Source organism: Glycine max, chromosome 19 (genome assembly GCF_000004515.6).
Source record: "Glycine max cultivar Williams 82 chromosome 19, Glycine_max_v4.0, whole genome shotgun sequence".
In the NCBI taxonomy this organism is placed as follows: domain Eukaryota; kingdom Viridiplantae; phylum Streptophyta; class Magnoliopsida; order Fabales; family Fabaceae; genus Glycine; species Glycine max.
The window spans coordinates 12,290,838-12,310,990 of NC_038255.2; the positions used below are offsets into that span (position 1 = coordinate 12,290,838).

General features: G+C 30.6%; 1 protein-coding gene across 1 annotated transcript; it reads right to left on the reverse strand.

The window, feature by feature from the left end:
• Positions 1-1,349: 1,349 nt before the first annotated feature.
• LOC100802402 (protein kinase PVPK-1) lies at positions 1,350-5,753 on the reverse strand. The gene is made up of 3 exons (XM_006603970.4): positions 5,193-5,753; positions 3,452-4,527; positions 1,350-2,380 (listed from the first exon to the last, which is right to left on the reverse strand). The coding sequence occupies exons 2-3, from the start codon at positions 4,507-4,509 to the stop codon at positions 1,543-1,545; spliced, it is 1,896 nt and encodes a 631-aa protein (XP_006604033.1). The 5' UTR covers positions 4,510-4,527; positions 5,193-5,753; the 3' UTR covers positions 1,350-1,542.
• Between the last annotated feature and the right edge of the window lie 14,400 nt (positions 5,754-20,153).

Sequence of the window (20,153 nt, forward strand, 5' to 3'; positions counted from 1 at the left end):
TTATGATGCACTCTTTGTGATGTGAGTTTTTTGGTATTGTAAGAATTTCTTTGTTTGTACCAATTTTCATGTGGACTTTATCTTTCTCCGTGATACCTTGAAGATTCACTCTTATTGACCTCGTACGTTTAAAGAAAAGTGATTCCCTTAGGGGCTACCACAAAGGGCTAAAACTCGTGAAGTTGAATCACAAGATGAAACCCTTCCCTTGGTACGCAAAAAATAGTGAAACATATCTTCAGACTATTATATATATATATATATATATATATATATATATATATCACTTTCTCATATTGAAGTCCTGTACATTAATTAGTCTGTATACTATATGACACGTACCTTGTGAATCTTAAACACACTTACCGTGCAAGCATCACCACATTCTAGCGAGAAATTCCGTGGCGCATTTAATCTTAGTATCAACAACTTTTCTTTGACTAAAATGGTGGGTTTGGTTCAGAAGTGTACTTGTAAACTGATATGAACAATGATTACTATAAATCCATTAATCCATCTCTCTATAACCAAGCATTTTAATCCTTGCAAATGTAGGGAGTAAATATTTTTATAGGCTTAAAATTATGTTTTAGTCCTTTAATTTGGAGTTTTATTTTCTTAGTTTCTGAAATTCAAATTTATTTTTTCAGTCCCTGATTGAAAATTACACTTTTTAGTTCCTCTAGTAATAAATTGGCATTTTATAATAATTTAAAAATACAAATTCTAACGCTTAAAAATTAAAAATCAAATTTTGACCACTAAAGATATCATAAATTGACAATTTATCATAAAAATGACTAAAAAAGCAATTTTAAAAAATTAAGGACTAAAAACCAAAAACAAGACCCTCAAATTGAAGAACTAAATAAATAATTGAGTCTATTTTTATGTACACAATTATTTAATTATGTAAATTAAAAACTCTTTAATATATTCTTTTAATGAATCAAAGTATCAAATTAATGTAAAAATATAAAAATAACATTTAATTTGATTTAAATTTAAAAATAATAGCATACTCATAATAACAATAATTTAAATATGAAAATTTGTAAAATTTAAAAAAAAATTACCTCACTTTTATAATGTGTCAAATTCACTATGTTTTATAAACAAGAGAGAGAGAGAGAGAATATAAAACATAATTAAATGAAAGAAAGCCAAAATAAATATTCAAATTTATAAAATTGGAATATATTTGAGTTTTCATTTTTAAAAAATAAGATAATTCATGTGTCTACTCTCTCTCATGATTATATGTCATTTTCATTTTGAGACACCTGTCGTGTTTGTGTGTTTTCACTTTGGAAAAATGGGCATAATGAAAATTGCTAAATAGAAGTAAATAAGAGACCAGAAACTTTGTTCCTCAATTTAATGCATTTTGGAGTTTCTTACAGAAGTTTATCATGGACAATTACAAGCATTGATCAATGTAGACGAAAGAGTAGCATCATTTTATACAAAGGAAAGAACCATGGGCAAACAACACAAATAAAAGACGGGAAATTAGTTCAAAGGAGAAAACAGACATTAAGATCAAAAGAAATCAATATCTAAATAGTTACCAGAAGGTTTCACACCAGGCACCTTTTCAGCTGCAAGTGCTTTCATGGCCTGTCTTGGAACTTCTGGAGGATTTGCACATCGGATCAGTGCCCAGTTAACATTATGAAAGAATGGATGTTGCTTTATTTCCGTTGCTCCACGTCTATATGCAAGGCGATTCTGAGGCTCTTTCACGAGTAAACCCCTGATCAAGTCCCTGGCAGCAAAGCTGACAGTAGGGGATTCTGGGAATTTCAAGGGCTGGCCAACAACATTGAATAGTGTTGCTCGGTTTGCTGAACCTTTGAACGGTGTTCTACCAAACAAGAGCTCGTATAAGAATATCCCAAATGTCCACCAGTCTACAGCACTGCCATGCCCTTCACCTTTGATAATTTCAGGTGCCAGGTACTCGTGTGTCCCCACGAAGGACATTGATCGAGCATTTGTGGGCTCGGCGATGAGTTCAGGAAGAGGGGTCACCTGATTTTGCACATCATTCTTTGGTTTCGACTTTTTTTCTTTCTTGGATTTGCTGGAGAAAAAGCGCGGAGTGAAACATGAAGGTTGAATGCAGTCTGGCTGTATCACACAAGTTGGTTCGATGCAAGCAGGCTGAATGCAGTATCCTGAGCTTTTTGTCTCCAAGCTAGAGTTTGATGACTTCACGAGAGTTGGACTGACAGCACACCTTAGAGAGAGATCGAAATCTGATAGCATTATATGACCATCTTCCCTCACCAACACATTTTCCGGCTTAAGGTCTCTGTAGATGACCCCAAGCATGTGCAAGTATTCCAAAGCAAGGAGAACTTCTGCTACATAAAACCTGCATAGTACAGATTAATGAAATGACAACATACTAAGTTGTACTGTCTTTGACAGTTCTCAAAACATTCGACCAAGAATAAAATAACAGTTTTTAAGACCATTTCTCCTAAACAGTAGACTTAGTGCTAATATACAAACAGCTTAATATACCCGGCATCTAGATAAGGCTTAGGATTGAGGAATGACTGCCATTTAGCAAGCTATAAGAGAGGCCAGAGACACCAAATGAGTTGATATTGGTTAACTCTAGGCTGCTAATCAAGTGAAGAAGTTATAGATGACAGCAAACAAATACTACATACTCAGCATAAAAAAAATGCAAATACTGATATTTATAACATTGAAAAGCATGTTAACATTTAGAAAAGCCATTAAAAAAGTGTGCATGAAAGGGAGCCAAGTCACATCACATTCACAGCAATTGAAGGGAGAAGTGGCAAGAAAATGGAGATCTGTAAGATGACTAAGATCACTATAACTAACAAAGTGTAAAAAAATTTACTCAGAATGTTGTGATTGTGGGAAAAGGTGGAAGTAATGAACTAAAGTAAACTTGCAAGCAGAAAAAGAAAAAAGTAGAGCAATCGAGCAATCATAGTTTTATCAAATTTGGCAGACATCCATAATGGGAGTTGAAAAATCTAGAGGGTTTTAAGACAATAAAGGGAGTGGAAAAGAATATCTTGGCTACTTAGAATTCTTGGGCTATGTTTTGCTACATATGGATTTTCTAGGGAGACAGAGATTGGAAAGTCATAGACAAATGACCATTAGTGACATATGACAAAACATAAAAAATTTCATGGTCTTGAGGCACGATGGATAGGAAGTGCAATGTGACAGCCCAGCTTTTCATTTATATAATGAAAACCTCAGTCAGGTTCCCTTATTCTCATAGGGAAAAAGAAAGAAAGAAATTCCTTAAATAATACAGTTTCCCTTCTGGTTCCACAAAACACTTGAGTCCATGAATCCAAGGAATATAGAATTATCTAATGTCTCTGCATGTTTGGTATGTTGTGTGTAGATAGAATTGAGGAGGAAATCAAGGAAAAATGTAATAGCTAACCTGGCAGCAATCTCAGAAAAGTACTTCCCAGGTTGTCTTTGCCTTAGTGCATGCAAGTCCCCACCAGGGCAAAACTCCATCACCAAGCAGGAGAATGTTTCGGTCTCAAAGTGTGTATATAAAGTGGGTAGAAATGGATGGTCCAGAGACTGCAGTATTTCTCTCTCTGTTTGAGACCTAACAAGCTTCTTGCGACTTGCCAGCTCAGTTTTGTTCATTACTTTCATGGCAAAACAAGTCCTCGTGCCACTTAATTCGGCTAGATATACACTTCCTATGTCTCCACATCCCAATTTCTTCAACAACCTGAAATGTCTCATTTCCAACACCCCATCACGGACTCGAATGGCTTGAATCGCTTCCCATCTTATATCATTTGCCTTGTGGGGTTTATACAAAGCAGTGCTCAAACTACTGGTGCTGCTCTCATCGCTAACGTCACTTCCAGTACTCCCTCTACAGATGCTGGTCTTCCTGCTCTCATTAAATTCACAGGAATTGGTAACTTCTCCACTTTCAACTGATTTATCAACACTCACACATTCACTGCCACCAGTATTGGCAAAACTTTCCTTGGCTTCTGAATAGAAACTATTCTGAGGACTTGGGCAAAAAGTAATCTCTGATTGACAGTAACTCTTTGTTTGATCAACAACTCCTTTTGATGAACCTAATTTGCAATTGTCAGATTCTAACACGCCACCAGAATCACAATTCTTGAAAACATCTAACGGTTGCTTGATGCTTAATTTTGTTTCCATTGTGGAGATATTCTTTCCTAAACAACTTTCAACAGCTTTATTGAGGCTTGCATTGTCAGATTTGCCGTTAGCGTCGTAATACTGCTTGTCCATATTGGGCACTCTGTCCCGTTCCACATTGTCAGCCTCCTGATAGGAATGCTTTTGACTGGAAGAAGCCCCATAATTCCTAGGTGCTCTTAATGGAGGCCGAGAAGACCGGGGAATCCCAGATGTCGAAGGAGGATCATGATCTACCACAGAAACTGAATTATGAACCTCTGATGAAGAATAAACTCCATTAACAGGAGACCCCATTAAGAAATCCTTGATGAGCTGCAAAATCCAACACAACACAGTGAATTACTGAGATGCACTAGTTCAAAAGGCACAGAAACAAAACAACCACTTACAAAATCCCCTTCTACAATTTTTCTTACTTACTGCAAAAAAACAACAAAAACAAATAACACAACACAATTATACAGGTTAAAATAATAAAAAAGAAAATTAAAATGATCCAGAATGAAATTCAAACAGCCTGAATAAACAAAACATTAAAAACTTTGCAAGAGACCCATTTTAGATACAATCATCAGAAAACCACCCAACTGCACAGAATCAACTAGAAAGAAAACGGTTGAACCCAAACGCAAAGTATCAAATCAAACTCAGTCTTTTAACCCAAAAGAAAGAAAAAATACCAAAGTTTCAGTCTTTCACAAATTCACCAAGAAATCCAGTTCCCCTCTGATTAACACCACAAAACAAAACCATAACTTGACAAAACCAACAGCCCTTTTGCTATTGATTCCAAAAATGCATTAGCTTGTAACAGCACCCAAGTTTTGTTTTTTATTATTATTATTATTATTCTTTACAAGCCATGCTTCAGCTATTTCTTTGATAGGAACAGTGATTAAAAGCCACTCCATAAAGAAAGGCTGCAAAAGGATATGTGCAAGGCAAATAAATAAATAAACAAAAAAAGACATGCATACCTGATCAAAGCATAAAAATGGCTACGAAATTGCAGAGCAAGAAACCTTCTTCCATGGCTATGGATTCCACAAGTTGAGTGTGAGTTTGCTTGGAGCAAAGAGAAACCACACTCCAAGAAAGTGAAGCAACTTTGGTGTGCCTTTCTGCAACTCTGAAGAGCCTCAGATCCAATCGAAAAATAAAGGGGCAAGACAAATGAAAACTGTAACAATAATTACAACAATATTAATAATGATATGTTCTTATAATGTTTTCTTCTCTTTTCTTTTCTTTTTTGCTTTTGTGTTAGTTTTTTGGGGGTGATGAATGGTGTGGCTTTGTGGAATGGGAATTGCAGAAAACGAAGCCAACTTCACAAGCAAAGCTAAACCAAATAAATAAAATAATAAAGTGCGGTTCCTTATCTTAATGGTTATGTGTTCCCTCTAAAAGAAACCCAACCTCACCTAGTTTCTTGTTCTTGTTTTCCCAAAGTTTTATTGCTTTCTTTTTAGTACATATACATATTCTGAGAGGGGAAATGGGTTGTGTTGGGGATAGCACGGGGAAGTTTCATTCTCGACTTATGAGGCACTCCTTCCCAATTTTATTTTATTGGCAAAATATGCTTTTAATTTTCATAAATATTAGGATTTAATGTGATCTTGGCTGTTTAAAAAATTATATTAGTTTTAATTTCTGTATAATTTAAAGATTTTCAAAATGATTCATATCTTTACTCTTTTTTTTAGGAAGATTCATATCTTTACTTAGTTATGATGCTTTTTTATTGGTTAATTAGTAGTTTTTGTTAGTGAAGGAATGCAAATTTGCAACCTCTCTCTTTTTTTCTTCAATTCCCTACTTAACCAACCTTATATCTTCTTACTTGATTATAACATGTATTTAAGAATAATTATTGATTTGGTATGACTAAATGTGTATTGTATTACTAATTTACTATTACTATGGTAATAAATTTTCCAATATTTTTTTATAAATATCAAATATTATCAATTTAAGTATTATATTATAGTAAAACAGATTAAATTTGATGTCATTTATATTTTACTGAATCACTTTTTGATATTAGACTCAGCATGTTTTTTTTTTTTTTAAATCCTGCCCATTCTTGACTGAGGAAATATCAAATATCTCGATTTTTAGTAGCAAAATATATCTTTACGTAAAAAATTCCCTTTGTGGATCTTGGAGACGGGAATGAGAGATTGGGAAGGACGATTTAATTGTTTGTTCTACTAATTTTTACTTGACAAATATTTATTTTTAGGGAAAAAAAAAGTATTGAACCTTAAACTTTATCCCTTTGATAAATAAGCACCTTAAACTTTATTTTTTCCCAATTGATCCTTATATTTTATCTCATTTACAAATAGACATCATAAATTTTAATTTTGTCTCAATTGATTTTCTTAAAAATGGTCTCAATCATCCTTAAGCTTTACCATTTTTACAAATAGACACCTTAAACTTTAAATGCATCTTAATTGATTCATAAAGTTTATCATTTCTTACAAATAGTTATTTCTGTCAAATTAGAATTAAATTATTTAGCTTAAATGATATACATTCTTTAATACTTTTCTTCTTTTATTATAATTAATTTTTATGCATTAAAATATAATAATTTTGAATTATAAAAAAGAAAAAGATAACAAACAATTAAAAAAGTTTTTATTTATTTTTTAATTCAAAATTATTACATGTTATTGTTTGCAAAATGATCTAAAAAATAAAACTAATAAATGATTGATTTTTTTTTCTTTATTAGTAATTTGGGCCCGAATTTAATATAATACTATTTACAAAAATGGATACATTTTAAAATGAAATTCAAATTAAGGTGTTTATGTGCAAAAACGGTAAAGTTTAAGGATAAATTGAAACAAAAATAAAGTTTATGATGCTTATTTGCAAACAAAATAAAATTTAAGGATCTAAGGATAAACTTAAATTTTAAATTTTTTATAACATTAAAGAAAGTGTTAGAAATCACTATTAGGACAAATCGGTAAAGTGTTTCTTTCTAACACTCTCTTTACTCCTTTAAAAAAAAACAATCTTTAAGATTAGTTGACAGAAATTTATTAAAAATCATTAATTTAGGTAACTTTCAGTCATTATTAATAACTTTTCTCATGATTTAGAAATATTTTATTAAGATTGATGATTTCCTATAAATATAAGTCAATAGTAAAGAAAGTAGTGGAAAAAATGGGTTGGAGAGAGTGTGTCTCTTTTAACACATGTAAATTATACTTTGGATTTATGATAAGCAATTTACATTGTGAAAACAATATTATTTTTAATTATTGATGATTCTTTTCAAATTTTGTGATTCAATTTAAAAATAAAGATGAATGCATGGTATACTGAAACAGATAGAAAGTTAAGAAAATCAAATTTACAAATAAGATAAAAAAAGGATAGTAGTTTGAGAAAAAAAATTGCTTATTTAAACCAAATTAAACTTGAAATTAAAATTAAGAAATATATTTAATATGCATAAAAAAAATCCTCCATATTTAAGATTAAGATGAGACATCGACTCAATAAGAGTCAAAATAACTCTTAAAAGTATTTTTGTTTAAGAATAAATTCTAAAAATTCCCTCAATCAAAATTAGCTTAACATAATCTCATTTAAAAATTGTTCCTGAAAATATTTGTATTTAGAAATGAGAATTCAAATTCATAATGTAAGGACTAAGGACAAATAGAAGTTTTTTTAAAGAAATGGATCGGTTTTTCGATGACGGATTGAAATTATGGATAATAATAGATAGAGTTTACATAAGGTTTTATAATATTCATTATTATATACTCGTATTTTAAAATAATATTCCATCTAAATCTATATTTATATGGATAAAAATTTCTAACGTTCATATTTGCATATGTTAGGTACTTGGATTTTGTACTCATAATCAAAATTTTAGTTAATTTAGAAATGGTTTTCTAATATGTATTTGTTTGAAAAACTAATAACAAGAATGTTATTACTTATTATAATGCGAATATTAATTATCTAAAATCAGTAAAATAAAATTAATTAAAAGAAAAATATATAATTTAATTGAAAAAAAATTGTCATTTAAAATATTACAAATACAATTCAACTTAATTAAAATATTTAAAAGTTTATCGAAGTCTAGTAATAAATATAGTATGAGAGTTGTAAGATCAAGTAAGATCTTGATCGAGAATAATAAATAAGGACCTATAGGTCCTTTCCCAAGATTACTATTTTAGGTAATGTATCATGAATCTTTATTAAGAAGTTAGGTTCTCTCGTAATGACTTTTTGTTAGTCAATTTAGGTAATATTCCTTTTAATAAGCAATTATGAGTGAGACGAAATAAATGATTTTTGACATAATTATAGAAGTTTGCATGATAAGGTGTTGAGTATTTGGCTAAGCCGGACACCCGACTCTTGTGATAGAAAGATATACATTCATGTCAATATAAATGATAACTGTTACATCATTCTAACAAAATATTACCTCTAGGGAATAAGATGTTCATAGTACTTAAATATTCGAGCTAGTCAAATACCTAATGTTGTTCTAATAAAGTAACATTCTGATGTCATCATGCCATAATATTCGGGTGTTCGACAATAGAAGGTCATTTCTTTGGGGGTTCAAGATGTCATAGTATTTGGGTGTTTGACATACTATTTTGGTAGTAGGTACTTTTTTGTGTGGATAGTCCAGATGTTCGAGGAGTGTGTTTCAGTATCCTACAGGCTTTATTGGGACATTTTTAAGTATTCAAGTAGGCCAATATACCCATCAGATATAAGAGTATTAATAGAGTTGAATAATATTCACATAATCATATTTTCAATAATTACTTATATCAAAATTTCAAACTTATTTAAGAGATAAATACCTTATTTATTATGAACAAATTTTATAAATATCCATTGAGCCTTACTTTAATTGTGATTCCTAATTAAAGAGCCGAGAACATTATCCCGATTAAGTGACTACTAGTACTTAAGAATGGATGGTCAACAATCATTTAAAATTAACTGATATATACACCATTTGAGAGGGAATATTAATAATATTGTACTAGTCAACGACATAAGCATGTTTGAAAAAATTCATCCAAAATCATTCAGAGATGAATGATTGTTTATCTGATATTTATTTCGTTTTCTGCAAAATCATTCTCAAATATAATTATATACATAAGAATTAGCTAATTTATGCAGACTTATTTTTAATATAAATACATCAGCAACTATAATTAGACATTCTCATAAAATATATACTAATGATATAACCTTTTAACTCATTCATACTTAAAAAAATAAATATGTATATGTTAATGAATACTTATGGGATTTACTAATGTACATATACTTATTATGTATAAAAGTACGAAATAATTAACATATAATATTATTTCTTAAACAATAGTACGTATAAAAAAATATTTGTTGAAAATAGTGGTATTATGAATCTTGATGCCTTGAATTATTAGCATTCACAAAAAATATCCTAAATATATATACAAATTATTAATATTAATTATGGTCAATAAGTTATTTCAGTTGTTGATTTTTTTATTAGTTAAAAACTTATTTGACTATTCGTAAATAATTTTTTAGTAATGTCTAGTATTTTTTAATGTTATTTCAAATTTTATTAGCTTTTTTTTATATTTTATTTATTTATTATTGTTAAAATGTTTATTAAATTTTATTATAACCCTTTTTGTTAAATCAAACGTAATATTATTGTTTATTTATTTATTTTCACTCATTCATACGTTTGCGTATCGTCGTGCTCATCACTAGTTTTTTTTCTCCGACGTTCTTGCTCACTCTCCTTTTATTCCGGGGTAAAGCTATTTTTATTTTTAATCAATTAATTTTTATTCTTTATTCTATTCTTTTTTGCAATAAATAATGAAACTGTCATATTCTATTATTTTTTTTATTTTGAATAGTTTTATATTAGATGATTTATTTTAAACGTTTATTAACATAATAAAAGTATAATATTGATTATTTAAGGATATTTTTTATTTTATTTTAAACTTGATTAAAAATATTTTAAGAAATAATATAATATTAATTGTAGAATACTTAATATGAAAATAATGTAATAATTAAAACTAAAAATGTATTGAAAATAATTTATTTATAAAGAAAAATTACAATAATTTTAAAATTAATTAAAAAATAAAATCATAACACGTCAAAATATAAGTTTATCCATAAAATAAAATTAAAATTTATATAAAAATATAATATAAGTTTGTTTAATTTTATTATTTTATATTTTTCAACTATTTCAACAAAATAATTTTATCTTGTAAACTAGCTTTTTAGTTAATTTTGTCAAACATATACCTAGAATAATCCTATGATTTATAATATCAAAATTTATAATAAAAAAAACTTTGATAACAATCAATCAATTGAACACCTAAAAAAACTTAATTGATTGTTTAAAGTATTTAACTTTCTATTTTAGCTATAACTTTCTATTATGAAATTGAATTATATAAAATAAACATTTATTTTGTATCTATCTTTTTGTTTTACTATTAAATTATATATCTATGACTGTCAGACTTATTCAAAATTTGATATTAAGGTTGTTAGGATAATATCACATGATTTGATAATGAAATCAATAAATTTATCTTTTCAAAATTATTTAGAATGTCATTTTATCAAATTTAATACCTTCATATTTAAATATATATGGAAAAAAAATTAAAATAAATACATAATTCTCATATTTATTGTAGTAGAAAATGGTTTTTAAAATAACTATTATTTCTCATTTTTAATACACATAAAATTTATTAAAAATTATAAAGTTGAGGTTTATTACATAATATGTGAATTTTACACAGTTATGTAATTTTTAACAAATTTTAGTCACTCATAGATATATTAAAGCATAAAAAATGAATTAAATAGAAAATACTATGTTAATTCTTTGGATAGAATTAACAGTAAAGTCAATATTTCCATTCAAATTCAAGTTTTTTTTTATTGGTAATAAGGTATATATAATTTAATACTTCTTCGGTCTCAATTATAAGTTTTAAAAAAATAACAACTTCATAATAATTAAAAAACTTAATTAATATTATTTAATTTTGTTGATCGTACTTCTTTTGTCTCGAATTATCCTTACTGAAATTTGATATCAATATCAAGTATAAAAAACATCATACAAAATTGAATCACAATTATATTAAAAATATTTTAAATATAATAAAATTAGTTAAGATTTATTTATATTAGTCAATATAACCTTTTAAGAAAATATTTGATACCAATATATATATATATATATATATATATATATATATATATATATATATATATATATATATATATATATATATATATATATATATATGATTGCTTATATTCGAGAAAAAATATAAATTAAATGTTTATTGAAGTTAATGGACTTCCTTAACTTTACTCTTTACTGTAGAAAATCTCTCCTTAATCTAAATTTTTGTTTAAAATATAAATAGAATTTACTTGATCATGATGAATATTTTTTAAATTTACTTTAATTTAATAATGTAATGCCATATTATCCAATAAATTTGTTATTGTTATTATTATTTTATTTGTATAAATAAAAAAACACTGATAAAAACATTTTAAACTGTTAGTACATCAATTAGAGAGTACTTCAAGGTTTTAGTATTATTTTTGCTGACAAAAAAAAAAAAAATGGAGTGTACTATTATAAAACATACCTTGAAGTACTAGTGTACTACAACTTTATAAGCTTGTTCCTTATTTTTTTTTATTCGTAGTTAATAGACATAATTTTGGAATTTAACTCACATTGAAATGAAAGAAGATTTCCTGCTTTTTATGTCACGCGTTTTTTACTAGAAAACAAATAAAGAATTTCAAAGACCGTAATAACCTTTTATATGAATCTTTTAAATATTATACTACTATAAAATGCATACTCTTGTTAAGAATTTCATATTTGAAAGCATTTTTTTTATTGGCCATAAGTATTTTTTTTATAGGAGATATTTTTGCTCAAGTTAAGTATAACCAGTATGGAGAGCTCTTTCTCGAAGTAATGTTAGAACAAATGAGACAATGACTGAAAGTTTAAAAAAGAAAAGAAAAAAAAATTTCAAGTCTCACATCGCTCAAAGTAAACATTTGAATAGTGTTTCACTCCCTATATATAGAGAGTCCCTTTCTTCATTTTTTCTTGTCCTAGTTGAGAAGCATTTCCTTAACTTCTCCCTCTTTCTTTCAAGTCATATTTTTCGGTTAACTATTAGAGTGACTTTTCAAGTCATATTTTCGGTTGGCTGTTAGAGTGACTTTTTAAGTCATATTTTCGGGTGGCTTTAGAGTGACTTTTCAAGTCATACAAGAGGGTTTAATTCTAGAAAGGTTCCCTCAGTGCAGTGGAAATCTTATACAGTGATTTGAACTATTTTATCCTGAGGACTTCGTGGTTGATAGTCTGCTTGCACAATTTTTGGTAGTGCCACGAAACGTCTTAAAGAAAGCAACATTGTCCGCGACTCAACCAGTAATTTTTACGGTTTGCCATAAATTATTTTAACAATAATTTTAAGACGGGTTTCGATTCTGCCATGGCTACCGTAGATATTACTAGCTCGAACAACAATGACCTCAACAAACCTTTTAGGTTTGAAGGATATCATTTCAAACGTTGGCAACAAAAGATGATGTTTTCTTTAACTATGAGGAAAGTTGCCTATGTTTTGAACACTGATATTCCAGTGGTACCTGAAGATGCTAGAAGGAAGTGAAGGATAAAATGACTATGAAATTAGCTCTCTGGAATGAAAATGATTACCTATGCAAGAATTTCATTCTGAATGGGTTAGCTGGTGATCTCTATGATTATTATAGCCCATATAAGTCTGCCAAATTAGTTTGGCCGGCTCTAGAAAAGAAGTGTTGGATCAAGTGGCCTCAGAATAATTAAGAAGGGGGCGTTGAATTAATTATTCCTAAACATTTACTAATTAAAAAATATACTCTTCTAAGGCTTTCACTATGTTGTTAAGCAAATGAAGAATAGAAAAGAAACTTAACCAAAAGTAAAAGCGGGAATTAAAGTGCACAACGAAAATTAAAAGAGTAGGGAAGAAGGAGACAAACACACAAGAGTTTTTATACTGGTTCGACAACAACCCGTGCCTACATCCAGTCCCTAAGCGACCTGTGATCCTTGAGATTTCTTTTCAACCTTGTAAAAATCCTTTTACAAGCAAAGATCCACAAGGGATGTACCCTCCCTTGTTCTCTTTGAACAACCTAGTGGATGTACCCTCCACTAGAACTGATCCACAAGAGATGTACCCTCTCTTGTTCTCAGTCAACAACCCAAGTAGGTGTATCCTCTACTTGTACCACAAAGAATGTACCCTCCAATGTGTTAAGACAAAGTTCTCAGGTGGTTAAACCTTTGAAACTTTGTGAATAGAGATACAAAAGAATTCTTAGGCGGTTAGTCCTTTGAAATCTTTTGTATATGGGAAAGGGAAGAATCAAAAGAATTCTCAGACTATGTCATTTTGAATTCTTTGACAAAGGAGAAGGGAGACACAAAAGAATTCAGGCGGTTAGTCCTTTGTTCTTTTGGAAAAGGGAGAAGAGAGACACAAAAAGAATTCAGGCGGTTAGTCCTTAGTGAATTCTTTTTGGCAAAGGGAGAAGGGAATGAAAAATATGAATAGCACAATTTTCAAGGTTTGGAAAACCAAAAAACTTTGAAGGCTTTTGGTAAAAGGAGAAGAAGAAGGAGTTCAAAGAGATTCAGAAATCAATTGGGAAAAGTTTTAAAGAATGTTCAAGATATTGAAATGCAAATCAAAGTCTTGCTTTTATAGACTCTTCATGTCTGGTCAAGAGAACCATTAGAAGAGTTATAACCTTTAGAAAAACTTAAAAACTATTTGGAAAAGTTATAACTTTTAGAAAAAACTTGAAAACTATTGGAAGAGTTACATCTTTTAATTTTGTTCAAAAACTATCACTGGTAATCGATTACCAAATCAGTGTAATCGATTACACAAAGCTTTTTTGTGAAAGGATGTGACTCTTCACAATTAAATTTGAATTTCAACGTTCAAACACGCTGATAATCGATTACCAAATACTTGTAATCGATTACAACATTTTGAAATTAATTGGAACGTTGTAAATTCAATTTGAAAGTTTTTTGAAAACCATTTTGCTACTGGTAATCGATTACAATAATCTGGTAATCGATTACCAGAGAGTAAAAACTCTTTGGTAAAAGGTTTTGAGAAAAATTCATGTACTACTGAGTTTATGAAAAAACTTTTTAATACTTATCTTGATTGAGTTTTCTCTTGATTCTTGAATCTTGAGTCTTGAATCTTAATCTTGATTTTTGGAACTTGAATCTTGAAACTTGATTCTTGATTCTTGAATTCAACTTACCTCTTGATCCTTGAAGTGTACTTGATTCAATCTTGAACTCATTCTTTGATTCTTGAAATCATCATCTTTGTTATCATGAAGTGTTCTTGACTTTTGAGCTTTTTGTCATCATCTTTGTTATCATCAAAATCTTTGAATCAATCTTGATTCATCATGAAGCTTGCTTCTACAAGAAGTATGATACTGAGAAAGCTGGGACTAAAAAGTATGCTGTTAGCCGCTACCTCAAGTATCAAATGACTGATGATAAATCAGTAGAGTCTCAATCCCATGAGATACAAAAAATTGCTCATGATATCATATCAGAGGGTATGGCTTTGGATGAGCAATTTCAGGTTGCTGTCATCATAGACAAGCTGCCTCCTGGCTGGAAGGATTTCAAAAACCTTCTCAGACACAAGACCAAAGAATTCTCTTTGGAGTCTCTGATCACACGTCTGCGCATTGAGGAAGAGGCACACAGACAAGATCAGAAAGATGAATTGTTGGTTGTGTCTCACAACAACACTAAAAGGAAGAACACAGGTGCAGTTCTGAAGCCTACAGACAAAAACTTTAAGAATCAGAACCACAATGTGAACAATACCTCCAACCGCAACAAGAACCCCCCACGGGTCCAACATGCTAGACAACATCCACCTGCCAAGAATAATCCTGGTGAACCATTCCTCTGCTACAATTGTGGCAAACCAGGACATATGACACGTAAATGCAGAAATCCTTCAATGATAGGTGCTCCCCAGGCTAACATGACTCAAGAGCCATACATAGTTGTGATAACTGAGATCAATATGATTGGAGGATCAGATGGATGGTGGGTAGACACTGGCGCCTCCCGCCATGTCTGCTATGATCGTGCTATGTTTAAAACATACACGAATGTTGAAAATAAGAAAGTGCTGCTTGGTGATTCCCACACCACTACTGTTGCTGGAACTGGAGATGTTGAACTAAAGTTTACCTTTGGAAAGACTTTGATCCTTAAAGATGTGATGCATACTCTAGAGATGAGAAAGAATCTGGTTTTTGGTTTTCTTTTAAACAGGGCTGGGTTTACTCAGACCATAGGTGCAAATTTATTTACTTTGACCAAGAATGGGGTATTTGTAGGGAAAGGGTACGCCACTGATGGCATGTTCAAATTGAATCTTGATATTAATAAAGTTTCTCCTTCTGCTTACTTGCTGTGTGATTTTAATATCTGGCATTCTAGACTTTGCCATATAAATAGTCATTGCATATCTAACATGAGTAACTTAAGTTTTATTCCAAAGCTATCTTCAAATCACTTTGAAAAATGTGTTTTTTGCAGTCAATCTAAAATAACTAAGAAATCACATAAATCACTAGTTAAAGAATCTGAGCCATTGGATTTAATACATTTGATATATGTGAATTTGATGGAACGTTGACCATAAATGGAAAACGATATTTTATCACTTTTATTGATGACTGCTCTGATTATACATATGTATATCTTATGAAAAATAAAAGTGAAGCGTTTGACATGTTTAAGTTATATGTAACAGAAATTGAAAATCAATTCAATAAGAAAATTAAGAAACTTCGAAGTGATAGAGGCACAGAGTATGATTCTAGTTTGTTTAATGAGTTTTATAATTTGCATGGAATCATACATGAGACGACTGGTCCTTATTCACCTGAAATGAACAGTAAAACTGAAAGAAAGAACATAACTTTTACAGAATTAGTTGTAGCTACTATGTTGAGTTCAAGTGCAACATCTTTTTGGTGGGGCAAAATTTTATTAATTTTTTGTTATGTGCTAAATAGAATCCCCAAATCAAAAAGCAAGACATCTCCCTATGAGATATTAAAGAAAATATAACCAAATTTGTCCTATTTGAGAACTTGGGGATGTCTGGCCTATGTAAGGATTCCAGACCCCAAGAGGATTAAACTCGCAAGTAGAACCTATGAATGTGTGTTCATTGGTTATGCTATTAATAGCAAAGTGTATAGGTTTTATGACCTAAACGCAAAAGTGATCATAGAGTCAAATGATGCTAATTTTTATGAAAATAAATTTCCTTTTAAATTAAGGAATAGTGGGGGTACTTCATCCAGTCATCTTCCTGCTATTAGTAGTGAAAATCTTGCACAACCAGAACAAAAAATAGAGCCTCGAAGAGGTAAGAGAGCAAGAATTGCTAAAGACTATGGGCCCGATTATATGGCCTATACATTAGAGGAGGATTCATCAAACCTCCAAGAAGCTTTGTCTTCTTTGGATGCTGACTTGTGGCAAGAAGCCATTAATGATGAGATTGATTCTTTAGAATCTAACAAGACCTGGCATTTAGTAGACTTGCCTCCTGGTTGCAAACCGATTGGTTGTAATTGGATCTTGAAAAAGAAACTAAAACCTGATGGTACTGTGGATTAATACAAGGCTCTCCTTGTAGCCAAGGGTTTTAGGAAAAGATAGAATGTGGATTTCTTCGACACCTTTTCACCAGTCACTAGAATAACATCTATTCGGGTGCTAATATCTCTTGCTGCTATTCACAGTCTAGTGATACACCAAATGGATGTTAAAAATGCTTTTTTAAATGGTGAATTGGAAGAGGAAATCTATATGGAGCAACCTGAAGGGTTGGTGATTCATGGACAAGAAGATAAAGTCTGCATGTTAGATAAATCTTTGTATGGTCTAAAACAAGCACCTAAGCAGTGGCATGAAAAGTTTGATAACTTAATAGTCTCGAATGGGTTTAAGGTGAATGAAAGTGACAAATGATTTACTACAAATCTGTAAATAATATTTGCACTATCATATGTGTATATGTCGATGACCTTCTCATATTTGGTTCAAATATTCATGTTATGAACAATGTGAAATCATTGTTGTGTAACAACTTTGATATGAAAGACCTCGGAGAAGCAAGTGTAATCCTTAGTATTAAGATTACCAGGTCAAAATAGGGAATTTCTCTGGATCAATCTCACTACATTGAGAAGATCTTAAAGAAATATGACTACTTTGACTGTAAACCTACTAGTACACCATATGATCCAAGTGTAAAACTGTTTAAGAACACTGGTGAAGGTATACGACAAACTGAGTACGCAAGTATCATTGGAAGCCTTAGGTATGCCACTGATTGTACTAGACCCGACATAGCCTATGTTGTGGGATTATTATGCAGGTTTACCAGCAGACCTAGTATGGAGCATTGGCACGCTATTGAAAGGGTAATGAGATACCTTAAAAGAATCATAAACCTTGGATTACATTATAAAAGGTTTCCCGCTGTACTTGAAGGATACAACGATGCAGATTGGAATACTCTTTTAGATGATTCCAAAGCAACCAACGACTATATATTTAGCATAGCTGGTGGGGCTGTTTCTTGGAAGTCAAAGAAATAGACTATCTTAGCTCTGTTCACTATGGAATCTGAGATGATAGCACTAGCAACTGCTAGTGAGGAAGCAAGTTGGCTGAGAAGCTTACTTGCAGAGATTCCTTTATGGGAAAGATCGATACCAGCTGTGTTGATCCATTGCGATAGTACCGCAACTATTGCAAAAATTGAGAACCGTTATTACAATGGTAAGAAATGACAGATACATCGTAAGCACAACACTGTTAGAGAATTACTCTCAACAGGAGCTGTTAGAGTGAATCACGTACACACTGATGATAATTTAGCAGATCCTTTAACGAAAGGATTAGCTAGAGAGAAAGTCCATAACACTTCTACAAGAATGGGACTATTGCCCTTACTGCGATGATCATTCATGATGGTAACCCGACCTAAATGACTGGAGATCCCAAGAACTAGGTTCAATGGGTAATAACAAGTTATGAAGTGATATGAGATGAACATGCCGTTATAAGTGAAAATAGCATGATTCCTGAAGTAACAAGAGGATGAGTTATGAAAAAATTCTTAATTCTTAATGTGATCTATACTCTATGTTGAGTGGAGTACCTAGGCTACAGGAGTACTCTTGATAGACTCACCTATGTGAAATTTTGGGGGCCGCTTCATATGAAATTTTGGGCAAAAATTTCTAGAGCGTTCACTATACCGGGATAGACGTGCATGACCTTTAACGCACGGGATTTATAGAATACACCTATGAAAAGGTTGTGTGTGGTTTGATGTCGGAGATAGAGTTCAAGACTTAGAGTCACTCTAGTAAAATCTAAATCTTACTCACTATGCAAAGGTTCAAGTTGTATGACACCTTTGTTTATGCACAATTTTATGAAATCCTCGAATTTTTTTTTTCAAATTTCAAGTGGGGGATTGTTAGAACAAATGAGACAATGAGTGGAAGTTTAAAAAAGAAAAGAAAAGAAAAACTTCAAGTCCCACATCGCTCAGAGTAAACACTTGAATAGTGTTTCACTCCCTATATATAGAGAGCCCCTTTCTTCATTTTTTCTTGTCCTAGTTGAGAAGCATTTCCTCAACTTTTCTTTCTCCCTCCCATATTTCAACTGATGTATTTCCGGCAAACTTCTCCCTCTTTCTTTCAAGTCATATTTTTCGATTGGCTATTAGAGTGACTTTTCAAGTCATATGTTCGGGTGGCTTTAGAGTGATTTTTCAAGTCATACAAGAAGGTGTAATTCTGGAAAGGTTCCCTCAATGCAGTGAGAATCTTATACAGTGATCTGTGCTGTTTTATCTTGGGGATTTCGTGGTTGATAGCCTGCTTGTACAATTTTTGGCAGTGCCACGAAACGTCTTAAAGAAAGCGACATTGTCCGCGACTCAGCCAATAATTTTTTCGGTTTGCCATAAATTATTTTAACAACAAATAATTTTTATTTATATCTTAGGAACATTCAAATTTAATTTACAAAATTGAGTTAATTGATAGTGTTTTTTATATAGGATTGATATTCTAATTTATTATGAAGTGTATTCTTAAACACACATTCAATCCTAAGAAAAAAGAAGAGTTTCAATAAGTTTTATTTATATCACATGATCGAAACTACACCGAAAAAAGAGTTAAAATAATTGTCTCCTCTATTGTCCCATTTTGATCAAAATGCTGTGATGCGCCAAAGCACACCTTTGCTGCCTGTCTTTTTTTTTTTTTTTTTTCCTTTTTTAATATTTTCAATAAAAAAAGGAAAACTTAATTATTGAACAAATGGGAAAGATAATTTTTTTTTATTGAAAAATGACGAGTTTTCAGGGAAAGGAAAGAAGAGAACAAGCTAAGTATTTGAGTTATCAATAGAACCGTCATTTTTGAGTTGATCAGACTAATTTAGCTTAGTTCTTGATTGGGTCATAGTCCATTCACTTTTTTAAAATATAAAAAATTAAAAATTATCAAAATATTATGTAACCAGCTAATAAAATGTAGTGTTGTTGGCAAGAATGGCGGAGCTTGGAGGAAAAATCTGAAGGGACTAAAATAAAATTAAGATTAAAATATATAAATGAAATATTGATAATATTATTCATTGTGAATGGTCTTAAGCAATTAATTATTTGATA